General features: G+C 36.1%; 1 protein-coding gene across 1 annotated transcript; it reads left to right on the forward strand.

Moving 5' to 3' along the window:
- Window positions 1–10,233: 10,233 nt before the first annotated feature.
- Window positions 10,234–11,450, forward strand: LOC114282008 (uncharacterized). Its single transcript, XM_028224628.2, has one exon. It carries the CDS (start codon window positions 10,343–10,345, stop codon window positions 11,186–11,188), a length of 846 nt encoding a protein of 281 aa, XP_028080429.2. The 5' UTR covers window positions 10,234–10,342; the 3' UTR covers window positions 11,189–11,450.
- The last annotated feature ends 3,686 nt before the right edge of the window (window positions 11,451–15,136 follow it).

Genomic DNA, 15,136 nt, shown 5'->3' on the forward strand with positions numbered 1-15,136 from the left:
ACTTGCATTGTCGTTTAAATACTTCTTTAAATACGTTCTTAGACCGTATGTTATCAAGTTGATCCATATGCCATGTTAGTAGCCGAGCCTATTAGTTGCATATCGCATGGGTTGCATTAGTCATATTGTCTAGTTAGGATCATGCATCTTTCTAACTTTATCATCTCTTTTGGCTTGGAGTACTAGGTGAGCCTTTACTCGCTTTAGCATATTGCATGAGCGTGATTGCTGCCATGTTTAGCATGCTTGCCATGAGGCTCAGTGCTTATATGATAAACTGCTTGAATGTCTGTGGGTGAAGGCTAATTGCTTGAATTGGAATAATTTGAGTAATGTTCATATGCAATCACTTTTTCAAGTGGTCCATATTCAAAACAACTTTCAAAAACCAAACATGAGATCAAATGTTTCAATTTTTGCAAAGTTAGTCTATACTTGTGTGTGTGCGCATCACATAGTAATGCTAGATTAATAATCAGAGCAAGAGCATATAATGTAAATAAGATTCATATCATGATTAGTAAAGGCCAATCTTTGATCAAGCGAACGGGGGCGCTCTATTCATGACCTTCCCCTCTCATACTTAAGTTTCTGAGCCGAGACAATCTTGGTGATGACGGACACGTGGCCTTTGGCACGAGTCATGGGTTTCCTAAATATCCCCAAAACAAAAACATTTAGGCGGCAACTCTGTATGTGGCAAAACAATCCATTTTTGGCAATTTGATTCAAAATTGATTTTTCAAAAGATTTGTCGGATTGGGATTCTTTGGTGATTATCTATTTCACATTGCACTTGTGAGATCAGATTGAAAACCACGCGAGTCCGATATTGTAGGACTTATTCGACTTCTGAAAGGGGGCACGAAAAAGTCGAGCTACACCAATGCACAGTACTTATCAAAGGTCAAAGGCCTGACCTATTGTTACTCCTGCTTACAACCAGCTACCATGGTTTCCCTTTCTTGTTCCTAAATCTTCTGGACTATTGATTTTATGTCCAATGTTGAAAACTTAACTAAAGCCAAGGGTCTCATCTTCTTGCTTGCAGCCAGGCATCATTGTCATCCTTGGTGGCGAACTCTTCATCAGCACTTTTTTACACTAAGTGCTTCAAGTGTGCTACTTCCTCATCAGCCGTCACTTCAGTTGTTCCATCAGGTTTCCTCAATATACTGAGTGGTGTCACTCCTTTAGTGTATAACTTGGCCTCTGCAAAGTCAGCACAAGCGATAAAGGGCTGACAGTCTGCGTTGATCTCTTTTGTCTCTCCATTGCATAAGGCCATCACTATTTTTTGATGTAGAGAGGAAGACACACATTTGTTGGTGTGTATCCAATCCTTGTCAAGTAAAGCGTTATACTTGGCATTACAATCTATAACAAAGAATGCTGTCATGCAATCTTTGGTTCCCACACTCAAGTTGATGGGCAGGATGCCCTGAGCCATCTACTTATCCCCAATGAAGCTAGCAATGGTTGTGCTAGTTAGGATTAATCTGGGGTTTCTTTTTCCCAATTTCTTTAAAGAGGACTTCGGAAGCAGGTTCACTGCTGCCCCATTATCCACTAACACCCTGTTTATTTGTATCCCATTGAAATACTCCTTGATATACAAGGGCTTAACGTGCAGCGTCATAGATGTTGTGGGGTACTCGAAGGGATATGAGAGATTAATACTCACCTCCTCACTTTCATCTTCAGTTTCCATTGGTGTGGCTACTTCAGACTTATCTTGAATCATGCTAACATGTGAGTCTTCACTAGAAACTGGAATAGGGTCATCTTCTTGACCTTCTTGGTTTTCATCTTCAGCTTGGAACTCTTGTGGCAATATATATACCATGTTTACAGACACTGGAGAAAATAAGCCAAACTGAACTGCTGGCTGCACTTGTTTTTTTTTCAAACTAACTTGTTCAGTCATTTCGGAAGCATCTTCCATGCTGCACTCTGGTACCTCAGTACTGTTGACTTCCTTCGAATCAACTTGTTTGTGATCTTCTCCTGTTGGCTTTTCGACCAAAAAGGTCTGTTCAGCCATAAAGGTTTCAAACATTTCATCTTTAGCCATTTCTTTCCTTTGGCTTAGTTCAACTTCTCTTTCTGTTTCACTGTCGTTTTCTATCAAGGCCTTTTCAAGACCTGCTAAGCTGGATTTTTCCTTGGCTTTTAGTTTAGTATGAACCTTAGTCAACTGCTCTCTACTGACACTTCTTTTGTTTTGAGGAGCCAATTTTGGACTTTTTTTCTCCTCTGCTGGCCTTTTGAATGGGCCAATAAAGAACTCTCACCACTTTCCTTTAGATCCTTTTGGTACATGGTGTACCTTCGTTGGATCTTTCTCCTTTGAGACCTAGAGATTACTGGAACCATATCTGGTTTATTTGTTTTTGAGTGCTTGAGTAATACCTAATTATTTAGAGCCACCAAGGGAGGTTTAATCATTTTGCCCTGGTCTCATAAGATATTTCTCTGTGCAGGTATTTCCTTAGGCTCGTTCTGCATCCCAGTCTTCGAAACCACCTTCGAAGCTAACTTTTGAGGCCAATCACTGGCTTTGGCACTCTATCTTGAGCTTAATTTAGGCCTTCTTTCGGGTAATTACCTTGCATCTTGCTCGAAGTTGACTTTGGAGGCCAATTACTGGCTCTGATTCCCTGACCTGAGCCCAATTCAGGCCTTCTCTTAGGATAATTGCCTTCTATCTTGTAGTAATTGGGTGGTCTGAACTCATGCATAGGTCTCTTACCCTTGGAATGCATTCTAGTGGCTGGTGGTCTGGCCAAGAATGGCTATTGTCTAGGACTAGTTGGGTATGGCCTCTTGTTGCAGGTATTGGTTGACTTAGGGCGTCTTTGCACATCCTTGTAATACTGTTTCTCATTAATTGGGAGCCCATTCAACCATTTGTAACTTAGCTTGCATCTGAGACACATCCTTTACATGACAACTGCTTCAAGAGAGTCATCATCCAGTGCCTCTTCACTAGAGTCATCCTTTGCCTCTTCACTAGAGTCATCCTTTTGGTCTGCAAAGCTCAATCAATTTGCTGGTGCACTTCTGGTATCCTTCTTGAAAGCAGTCTAGCTGGCGACATGCATCTGCACATTAACCTCCTCAAATTTCTTCAAGGATAGGTTTTGAAAATTTAGCATGCCAACATTGGCTGTAACTTCCCCAATCTTTAAGAATGGGTTAGTGTCAATCCCCATAGCTTTCTCTGCTTTGGCTGGAAACTTTAAACTCCCCTTTCGAATCTGTTCTTGGATCCTGTCTCAAAAAAAATACAGTTTTTAGTTGAATTAGACCAAGAAGTGTGCCATTTACAGTACATTTTCCTTTTAAGTTCTTCTAGGGTAGGGATCTTAACTCCCCTTAGTAACTTTAGAAAATTTGCTGCAAGCAAATGATTAAAAAAGTCATCTGCTTTTGTGAAATCAAAAGAATACTTCCTATGAAGGTCTTTCTTTTTAAATTGCTGGTCTATTGTGGTGTTTTTCTGAATTAATGGCTTACAGGTCATAGGTTCTTTCCTTATGATTTCTGCTGCATCAATTTCATAATTAGGATCCCTATAATAAGTCTTATATGATGCATTACTTCAATCCTACTCTTCTTCAAGTAAAGTTTCATATCTAGACATCTTAGAAGTTAACTCCACTAAATCTCGAAACTCAATTGAGTCGAACTTCTTTCGAAGCCTAAACTCTAAACCATTTTGAGTCAATCTCATAAATTTAGGCTATGGTAGAATGACCCTACATTTGTTTCATGCTCTTTTGAATCTGGCAATAAATTGAGTAGCCTTCTCATTAGGCTTTTGGCTCAACCTTGCCAAATCTGCCATGGAAACTTCAGGCTCTATTTAGAAGAATTGGGAATGAAATACCTTCTCCATTTGTTGCCAAGTTTGGATAGAACTAGGTGTAAGGTTAATATACCATACAAAGGCTGCCCTAGTTAAAGAATTTGGAAAAAGTCTTAACTTCATATAATCATTATCGGTAAATTCACCTCATTGGCCTGCGAACCTCGCAATGTGTTCTACTGTTGACTGGTTTCCATTTCCATAAAAGAGAGCAAAGTTTGGTATTTTAAACCCCCTTGGGTATTCATGCACCTTATCCACCCATTCTGGGTATGGCTTCCTATACACAGAAGTCTAAATCCCCCGAGCCATAGATCCACACATTTCTCTGACAATATCAGTAATTTGGTCCCCAGGAACCATATTCTGTGCTTGTTGGACTACTACTGGAGGAACAAACACAGGGTTTGGTGGAATCCCATGTGCTTGAGGTCCTTTTGGTCTATAAGGAGGTATATTTAGGACTGACTGTCCCTGTGATATTGGCTGCTATTGAAGGTATGGTTGACCTCTCTGAGCCTGTCCTACGAAAACACTTTAAAGGTGCTGCAATAGGAGGAACATGCGTTGTTTCTCTCCCAGGTGCAGGAAACCCTTCCAACCCCCTTGGTGTAAATTCGAACATTCTTACGCCATTTTCTTGTGTTGGCCTAGATCCACCAACTTGTATGGCTTCGCTGTTAGATAATGAGATGTTTTGATTTACTAAAGACCTCGAAGGAGGCTCATACCATGACTGAGGTACAGGTGATGGTCTTTCATAATTTTGATTACTAGTCTGACCATTAGTATGTCCATTAACTTACATAGGCTGTTTATCTCTAGCCAATCTTTGCTGCAGAACATTTGAATTTTCTTCCATATGCCTTGTGATAGTTGGTTGATGGGAATTCATTCAATCCATGAAGGATGTTGCCCATCTTTCCATTATATACATTAACTGCTGTCCCATGGCATCTACTAAGCCTCCCCACGGATTCATTGGCTGGGTAGATGAAACAGTGAATGGTCCAATTCCATGGCCACGTCCAATATTTTGAACATATAGTGCACGTTCCATGGTGCTGGTCTGTTCGACCATAGGTTCTGATGAGATAGGTGTTTCCACAGGATGTGTTACCTCATTATCCTCTAGATCAGGTATTTCTCCCTCTCAATCCACATCTTCTTCCAGGCATTCACTTTCTCCTTGTCTCCTACGTCTAGCCATTTTAGTGTCCCACCGGGCGTGCCAAAAATATATGTTGGCTTTTTAGCTTTCGAAGGTTAATGATGTAAATTTAATGATGTAAATTTAAGTGTGCCAGCAAGGATCAATTAGTTCTTACAGAATATTAATTGCCAACCAATTATCAGACGATTGTATTATAGTTCTTTCAACCTCAATGAAGAGGACTTTTACTGGTGGCTTGTTTAGGAGAAATTAGTAAATTATAACAAGTGAAGAACAATTTCAGAATCTGAATTTCATCAAGTAAATGAAAACTTACAATGATTTGACCCAACCTCATAGAGGTTCACAGCAACAAACTATTTGAAACTACTCTTAGGAAATGAAGTGCAGTACATGAATTAAAGTGTAGAAATGTAAAGAACTGTAAAACTGGAAGAAATGTGAAGTAAATAAACTGGTTTTTCGATTTGAGTCTGGGTCTTCATTCTGGAGCATTCCTTGCTATTTATACTTCTCAGTGGTAACCGTCGAAATGGGCTTCCAACTGTCAAAAATGCCCTCCCATGATTCTTGAACATGATCTCTCACAGTTAGTCCTGCTACACTACTCTTGCAGTTAGGCTTCCCTCATGATTTTGAATTTAAACTTTATGAGTAACCGTTAGGCCACATCATCTTGTATCTCTCGATTGTTCTAGTATTACGCAGATCCATTATTACCAATACGAATTACCATGTGTCTGACTTTGGTTGACAACTTGTATTAACTACCCAAATTGCCCCCTTCGTGCCACGTGTTAAATTGTGATTGACTTTTACAAATTATATAGCCAACACAATTATTTACATTTTTTAGGATAAATTATATATATACTCCTTAAGTATTGTTTTAAATATGAATTATTTCTTGTAATTTAGAAAATTATAAATATTCTATTGTCATAATTTTTTATTTAACAAAATTAACATTTTTTTAGAGAAAGGATGATGATTTTATTAAGGGCACTTGGTCCATAAATCCAAACTTAAATTTTGTTTGGTCAAAACTCCACGCTCTAAAACACTTTATCCATAAAGATATGCATAACTAAAATGACCAAAAACCCCATATATATATGATATATAGGCCATGTTTGTTTCGCAGATTAGGTTGGATGGGATTATGAATGCGGTGGGAGTGAATGAGGAGATTAGTAATGTGGTGGTATTAATTTGGAGATAGGGGATAAAGTGTATTTGTTTGTAGGTAATATTATGATATGGGATTAAAATATAAAATTACATAAATACCCTCAAACTAACTAATGTTAGAATAATTACAATATATATATATATATATATATATATAAATGAACAAATACACTCTCCTATTTCTTTTCTCTTATTCTCTGTTCTGCAACTCAGCCATTTAGCCGTTGTCGTCACTGTCACTGTCGTTGTCTCGCACCAAACCCTCCCTACTATCTCTCTCTTTCGCATATCATTTTCCTCTATCGATGGACCACCACTTCGTCGCCGCCCTCATCTGCTCTTTTCTCTTATATCTCGCCGTCGATGGACCTATCGCTGCCGCTGCTACCGTTACCATCGCCGCCACCACCACATATCTATTCTCTCTCTAATCTCTTCTCTCGCCGCCGTAGATCTCTTCTCTCTTTGTCGTCGCCATCGTCATACTCAACTATCGATTGGATCCAAGAATATCTACTCTCTCTCTCTCTCTCTCTCTCTTTCTCTCTCTTTTCCTTCCATCTCTTGTGGTAGTTTCTCTTTTCTCTCTTTCCCACATTAATTTATAGGGTTTTATGTAAAAAAAATGTCATGTTCTCTCTCTTTCTCTCTCTCTCTCTATCTCTCTCTCTATACATATATATATTGGATGTTGTGTTTGTTTAATCGGTGCAAATCCTATCCAGATCTAGATCCACCATTGAACAGATTTGTTACTCTTTATTTGTTGAACATATCTTCATCTCTTTCTTGATCTGATTTTTTTTGGTTTCTATTTTTATTTTATGTAAGGTTAAATTTGTTATTGCTGTTGTTGTTGTTGTTGTTGTTGTTGTTGATGATGATGATGATTAGTGTAATACTCCTTCCGTTCCAAAATAATAGTCATTTTTGGAAAATCTAATTTTTTTTGTAGTATAATTATTGCACTTTAAAAATATTAATTTATTAAAATTACCCTTTGATAGTACATTTTTTTAGAGATATCAATTGTCATAATTGTACTTTTTGTGTTAATGAATTTAAAAAAAAGACAAAATAAAAAATTTAAATTATTTTAGTTCTTTATTTTTGAAAAATGACTAATATTTTAGAACAACGAAAAGTGGAACAAGGGACTAATATTTTGGGATGGAGGGAGTTTTTTTTTTTTTTTTCCCTTAAATTTTTGTTGTTGATTGTTCTTGTTGAGAAATATATTGCAACAGATAAAAAAATGTGATGTATATGAATCTGTGGTACAACAGATAAAAAAAATGATGATGTTGAGAAACATATTGCAACAGATAAAAAAAAATATGTGGTGCAATAGACAAAAAAAGATATGTTCAAATTTTGAACAAAATTTGAACATATAGTGGCATGGTGTGTTTCAATAAGAATGTTACGCCCCAAAATTTAAACAATAAAATATTAAATTAGGACTAAACCCCAATCAACATTCCACCATCCAAATCCTAGGGGTGAAACAAAATCTAAATGCTCTTGTTTCCATAACGTTTAAGCAAATTTCAATGCTAAAAAAAAATACAAGGGACAAAAAAAATAATAATAAATGCCAACCAAACTATCTGTTATAAATTCATAACTATCTAATATCTCAAACATTAAAGTAACAACAACTATTCAAAACAACTTAAATAATGTAAAGTCAAAAAATAACCCACAATGTCAAATTGTCAAAATACTAAGGTCATAAAAAATAATAATAAATATATAAACTAATATCAATCCCCAAACTCTAAATTTCAGAAAACAAAAGAAGTCCAAACGATATATCCAACAACTATAGTCATTTCTCATCATCACCATAGTCCCAACCAATACTGCAAAGGAAGCTCGAGTGTGCTCAAATAGAATGCACCTGAGTTGCCAAGAGACAAAATGGGTCAGTATACAGGTATACTGGTATGAGTACAAGATTTAACACCCACATGTCCACCAAACACAAACAAAAGTACATTTAATTCTTGTTACGGAACAAGACAAGTAGTTCCACCTGCACTGAGATGAAGGGGTAGTTTCCTGAAATACGGTGGCATTTAGTTTATTACCTGCACACAACTAAATATAATTAAGTATAAAATAAACAAAATAAAAATAAAATATGGTGAGACAACCCTGCATAAAAAGTTAGTAAGACCCACAATTCTGAAAAAAAAAAGTTAATATAATTTGATTATAAGTAACTTGATGAAGAATTATAAAAATGTACCGTTTTATACTTAAATTATTCGAATTGACCAAAACTCAAAGAACAAAAGTTGTACAAAATTAAATTTTCTAAAAAGCAACGCAAACGAATTTAGTAAAAACTAAACAGGTTGAGAGAAGAACTTGATAGAAGAACTTAGACGGAATTCAACCAAAAAATCTGAAACTGAAAACAAAAAGAAACTGCCCTAAGATGATTTTTTTCGGATATGAAAAGTGTTCAGAATAATGTTTTATTTCAGTTTATGTGAAACCAATAAAAATAATTTTTGTACAACATCATATACCTAGGGCTGTAAACAAGCCAAGTTGAGTCGAGTTTTACCGAGCTTGAACTCGACTCGATAAATAACTGGGCTCAAGCTTGGCTCGACTTGTTAATATTTAATGAAATTTGAGCTCGACTCGATAATTTTTTTAAATATTATTTATATTATTTTAAATAAAAATATTTACATAAAAAATATTATATATAAATAATACCTTCACTATATAATTTAAATAAAAATAAACGAGTTAAACTTAATAAGTTAAACTTATTCGAACTCGAATTTGACTCGTTTATAAAATGAGAATAATATTCAAACTTAAACTTGAGTTATTTACTAAACAAGTTAATCCGAACCGTTATTTATAAACAACTTAATTCATTTAGAACCCCACATATATATCTCAGAACTTAGCTCAGCGCAACTTGTTTTTGGATTCTGTATCATTATAATTTGTGGTGTCCCTTTAGTCTTCAAAGTCAATCAATCATGCCAAATCTTTCTTAATCTGTCGACACATGGTTCATTTCACTGACATTCCTTTCGTTGAGTTTTGGGGCGATTAAAGAATTTTTTTTTAAGTTTCACCTCAGTAACAAATCAAACGTTAATTTTGTAATTGTTTTAATTTAAATTCTTTATTTTTAAAACGATATCAATTACCGCTATTTGCTAGTTTTAACTAGCAAAACAAACTTAATTTAGATAATTTAATTTTTTTTTTCGTTTATTATGATTGACAGCCACCTTTAACTTTTATTATTGTCCATCACCACTCTTCTTTCCTAATGCACTGTTATCCCTCCATCTTTTTTTTTTTTAATCTACCGCTACTTTCCTTCCCTAGCTGCTGCCACCTTTCTCCTTCTTTTCTTATGGAGCCACCATCGTTGTCTAGTACCCTTTCTCCTTCTTTTCTTATGGAGCCACCATCGTTGTCTAGTACCCCAATCAAAAGTAAGTTCTATTAATATACAAATAATAATTGTGATTTTTGTGATTGCGCTATTAAATTTGATATGAATAGATAGTATCACATATAAATTATATATATAATGCCCTCCTTTAATATTTCAATTCACATAACATATTGTCTATTTTTTTGTTAATCATTCATTAATCATATAAATAAATAAATATTGAAATATACATTTTACCTGTAATTAATTATATGTTCATGCGCCATATGTTTTAATTCTATTTACTTTAGCCTTACCAGTATAATTATTTGTCAAATTCATAAATCTTATCACATGTATATAAATATTTAAATGTTGAGAGGTAAAATTATACTTTACCCTGTGAAAGGAATTAAGAGGAGTAGTACTATCTTTGTCGTCTCTCTCCCCCCCAATATCCACTTGTGGTGTCTCTTTAGTCAACCAATCACGACAAACACTTCAATTAATCTATTAAATAAAAAAAAAAAATGAGTATGTTATTGTCCCTACCCTACCTCCTTTTCCTTCTATAAGAAGGCTAGTGCTTGTGTGTGTTCACAAGCTCAAGCAAGCACCCTGTGTGTGTGTGTGTTTACAAATTCGCTCTCCTGCACCACTTTGACAATAGTTTTTTTTTCAAACCATGGCCAAGTATACTACTTTGTCCAGTCTTTTAATCCTTCTTCTGAACTTGGGGACTTTGCTAACTACACTTGCATGCCCTTACTGTCCATACCCAACGCCTCCTTCCATACCACCACCCAAATTGCCTCCCTTGCCACCCCAACATCCTTCTAAACCACCACCCAAACCTCCGGTTGTGAAACCGCCTTACGTCCCCAAACCACCCGTCGTTAAACCCCCATATGTGCCCAAACCACCTATTGTTCGACCACCATATGTGCCCAAACCACCCGTTGTTAAACCACCACCATTTGTGCCCAAACCACCCGTTGTTAAGCCACCCTACGTGCCCAAACCTCCAATTGTGATGCCGCCGCCTTACGTCCCCAACCCTCCAATAGTAAAGCCGCCGCCTTATGTCCCCAGCCCTCCAATAGTAAAACCACCTTCTCCACCAATTGTGGTGCCACCACCACCGACACCAATTGTGATGCCTCCTTCTCCCCCGGTTGAAAAGCCATGTCCTCCTCCTCCGCCGCCAGAAACGCCTTGTCCACCACCACCCCCAATGGTGGTGCCATTCCCTCCTCCTCCTCCGGCACAACAAACGTGCCCAATCGACACTCTCAAACTAGGGGCGTGTGTGGACGTGTTAAGTGGCCTAGTTCATATTGGAATCGGAAGCAGCGCTAAGGACAATTGTTGTCCAGTGTTGCAAGGACTAGTGGACTTAGATGCAGCTGTATGTCTTTGCACAACCATTAAGGCAAAGCTTCTGAATATTAACATTATTATACCAATTGCTCTTCAAGTCCTTGTAGACTGTGGGAAGACACCTCCTTCTGGTTTCCAGTGTTCTGCTTAAGCTTGTTAAGGTACAGCTGCAAACCTTCCACACCCAATAAAATCCAGCATTCTGAACCCAGTTATGTATTTACTAGTCTTCTTATTTATTTATTTTTATTTTTGGTTTTTTTTTTTTGTTTCTGTGTTTATAAGCTGTTGATCCTAATATACAATATAAACTGGATTTTGTATGGAACTGTTTGTTGTATGAAAAAATAGATCTGCTGTGCAGAGGATTGCTTGCAATAATAATAATAATCTGTGTGGGAGTTTGATTCCAAGACTTTTTTCTTTTTTCTTTTTGTTTTTTATGGCAAAAAAAAACCCTTTTTATTGATGAAAATTTAAGCAAAGAGAACAAAAATTACATCAATAAAAATGAGGGCAAAGAGAAGGGACTGACAAATTGCATTAATGCTCCATACAACGAAAGAAAATAATGGTAAATTATATTTTGTCCATTTTATGGTTGGTTTTTTTTTTTCACTTTAGTCCTTAAATTTTTTTTCCCCTCACTTTGGTCCTTAATGTTTCAATTTTTTTTTTTTTTTAGTTTACTCCTAAAACTAATTTCTATTAAAAATTAAACAAAAAATGATACATTAATAGTCAAGTAGTATAAAAATATTTTATTATATGTAGTTCACAAGCCTGACATAAACTCAAACATCAATATAATAATAAATTTTTTATATAAACTTAGACATTAACATAATAATAATTTTTTTATATTATGTGACAATTATTGTGCCATTTTTCTGTCTAATTTTGGAAAAAAAAAATGTAAAGGTAAAAGTAAAAATGTGACCAATGGGATAAAATCTTATTTAACCAAAAAAATAATAATGGCAAATTGTAGCAACCCGCTCCAAAGCCTAGCTGAAAAGATTATGCCCTGTTTAGCAAGATGAGTTTTAGCTTTTTTTTAGATTAAAATTTACAAAAAGATAAAATAGGTTAAAATAGTTAATAAAACAAAATGTCATATAAAATCTATAATTATTTCACTTTTTTTCTCACAAATATTACATTTAACTATAAAAAGATCTAACTATCTTTTCAAATACAAAAATTTTGGCCTTGTTTGGTTTGTGTTTCCCAAAAATTTTTGGGAAAAATTCTGTACAAATAAATTTTCAAAAGTAATCAAACCAAACAAATTTTTTCAAAATTTTTTTTCAAAACTTGTTTGGTTTACAAGTTTTCCAAACAAATCTCTCTCTCATACACATCAAATCAATCATTTTTTCCAAAACATCTTTTGAAAAAAACCAAACCAAACAACTTTTCGTACTTTTTATCTCTAAAACTCATCTCCCAAACTCAAACTAAACATACCCTTTAGCTTACTAAAGTTAAAAATTAAAATAACCTACTAAAATAACCAACTTCCAGAACGAGGCTTATAAGTAAAGGATGGGCTTCTCTCCAGTCCACACAGTGGACTAGAGTGTCCATTTGGACTTGTGGATCTCGTTATAGGTCTCCGTTTTGATAATCCGAACCGTTCAATGTGTAGGGTTCGTCGAGTACTTCATGCTTGCAAAACATCACTTTGATCGGATATCGGTAGCCCCTTGATCGAAACATATTTTTGTCAATGGTAAATATGATTTTAAAACTAAATTATTAACAAAAATGTGTTCCGATCAAGAGGCTACCAATATTCGATCAACGTGATTTTTTTGCAAACATGGAGTACTCGACGAGTTCTACTCATTAAACGGTTCAGATTATTGATATGAGAGTCGTGGTAGGTCTTACGAACCCAACAACACACTCCAGTCTATTACATGGACTGAAAAGAAATCTCTCTACGGACTCGCCTTTTTCCGCGCCCCGTCTTTTGGAAAGGGTTTGAAAAGAAGGCTTCACAGTTCGGACTCCTACGGTTTTGAATCTAGTTTCACAAGTGCAATGTGAAACTGATAAACATTAAAGAGTCCAAATTCGACAAATCTTTTTGGAAAATCAATTTTAAATCAAATAATGTCAAAATTGGACTGCTTTGCTAGATACAAAGTCGTCACATAAATATTTTATTTTGGAAAAATTTAGAAAATCCTGACTCGTGCAGAAGGCGACGTGTCCATCATCACCAAAGTTGCCTCGGCTTGGGAACTTGAGTACGAGGGGGGAAGGTCATGAATTGAGCACCCCTGCTCGCCCAATCAAAGATCGACCTCTACTAACCATGATATGTTCTTTTATAAAGATTATGTGTCCCTATTCTGGTTATTAAATTAGTTTTTCTATGTGACGCACGCAAGCAAGTATAGACTAGTCACAAGACTTGGGACAATTCAACTCATGTTTGTTTTCGAAAATGGTTTGAATTTGCCACCCTCAAGTGGGCTTAAAGATGTGGTTTTGCCACCAAACATAGTGGGCTTAAAACACGATTTGCCACAACAAAGTGGGTTTAAAACTCACATTCGTTAAATCGTTCCAATTCAAATAACAAGCCTTCATTCACAGGCATTCAAGCAGTTTAGCAAGTAAGCACATAGCCTCATGGCAAGCATGCTAATCATGGCAACATTCACACTCATATAAGTATGCTAAAACATAAAACTCACCGAGTACTCCAAGCCAAAACAAAAACTAGTTGGAAAGATGCATGATCCTAACTATGCTAAGATGCCTAATGCAACACAAACAATATGCAATTAATAGGGTTGGTTACTAATATGGCATTTACAACACTTTGAAAGCATGCTTTAAAATACGTATTCAAAGAAGTATTGAAATGACAATGCAGTTTGAATGATGCGCCGAGCGTCGGTGCATGCAAGACAAATGAATGGATGCAAACATGCAAGCATAAGGTATGCTAATTAAAAATGTCTCTAATCTAACCATCGAAAGCGAATAAATAAAAGGGAGAAAGACGTGGAGTTGGAAGACACACACACACACACACTTATTACAACATTATGCCCTCGCGAAGGAGGGTCTAAATAAATAAGCTAACTAGCTACGCTAATTAAGCTAGCTAATTATTACAAAATGAATTAATTAACTATTCTAGGCTAACTAATCATTACAAACCGGAAATGAATAACTAGTTACACTAACTAATTACAACACTTGAATTAACTAGCTATTCTAAGCTAACTAAAGTGATTAAACTAAATAATTAGCTACCACTAACTAACTAATCAAAGTAGTTAAATGGCCTCGGGAAGCGAGGGATGCATGCATGCTCGGTTTCTTCACTCGAATATGCCACCGCCTTGCTATTGAACTCCTTTGTTTGCAATTATTTGAACACCAACAGTGCTGCCAACTCCCAGAACACCTCTGCTCCACCTCAAGAACACACTGAGCAACTTTTTCATTGATGGTCGATCGGCTACTTCTGGTGGCCGTCGGCCACTGCTGGTGCCCGGTCGACTACCCCTGCCGTGAACTTTCTTTTTTGCTACAACAGAGAGCAAACAGAGGCAAAGCAGTGTATTCTCAAAGGTTGTCTATACAGTTACTCTCCTTATCATCACACAAGCTCAAAGGAGTGTAACTCTTGGCCTTCAAACCATCAACCAAGCATTTTCCATGCATGATGGCTAAGGAATCAAGCTTGCACAAGCTTAATGAGTGCACAACAAGACTCAAAAAAACCACCACCCTATCGTGCATGATCAAGGGTGATGGTGACCAAGGAAACTGGTACATTTCATTACTTTTGAGTATGAAATGTCCCATTTCCCTTGTGTTCGAATTAACGTCCGATTCGAACACATGCAATGCAATATGAAAGATACTTATCTTGCCTCTTTTACTTGCCATTTTTATTTACTCATTTTAGTTACCGATCCATTCTTTAATCGATTAAGTCCAAAAGTAAGTGTCCTCTAATGGAAAGACGACTCAAACCACAAGTTACTTTGGGCATGAAAAAGGCATTACACTGTTGGTAATGAACCCCCTAAGGGATTAAACCATTAGCTGCAACACCTTAATTCCA

The sequence above is a fragment of the Camellia sinensis genome, chromosome 12 (assembly GCF_055761805.1).
Source record: "Camellia sinensis isolate YWXY chromosome 12, ASM5576180v1, whole genome shotgun sequence".
In the NCBI taxonomy this organism is placed as follows: Eukaryota; Viridiplantae; Streptophyta; class Magnoliopsida; order Ericales; family Theaceae; genus Camellia; species Camellia sinensis.

Bases quoted from the DNA above. Each gene is read 5' to 3' on its own strand.
- LOC114282008 (XM_028224628.2), top strand. From the start codon at position 10,343: ATGGCCAAGTATACTACTTTGTCCAGTCTTTTAATCCTTCTTCTGAAC.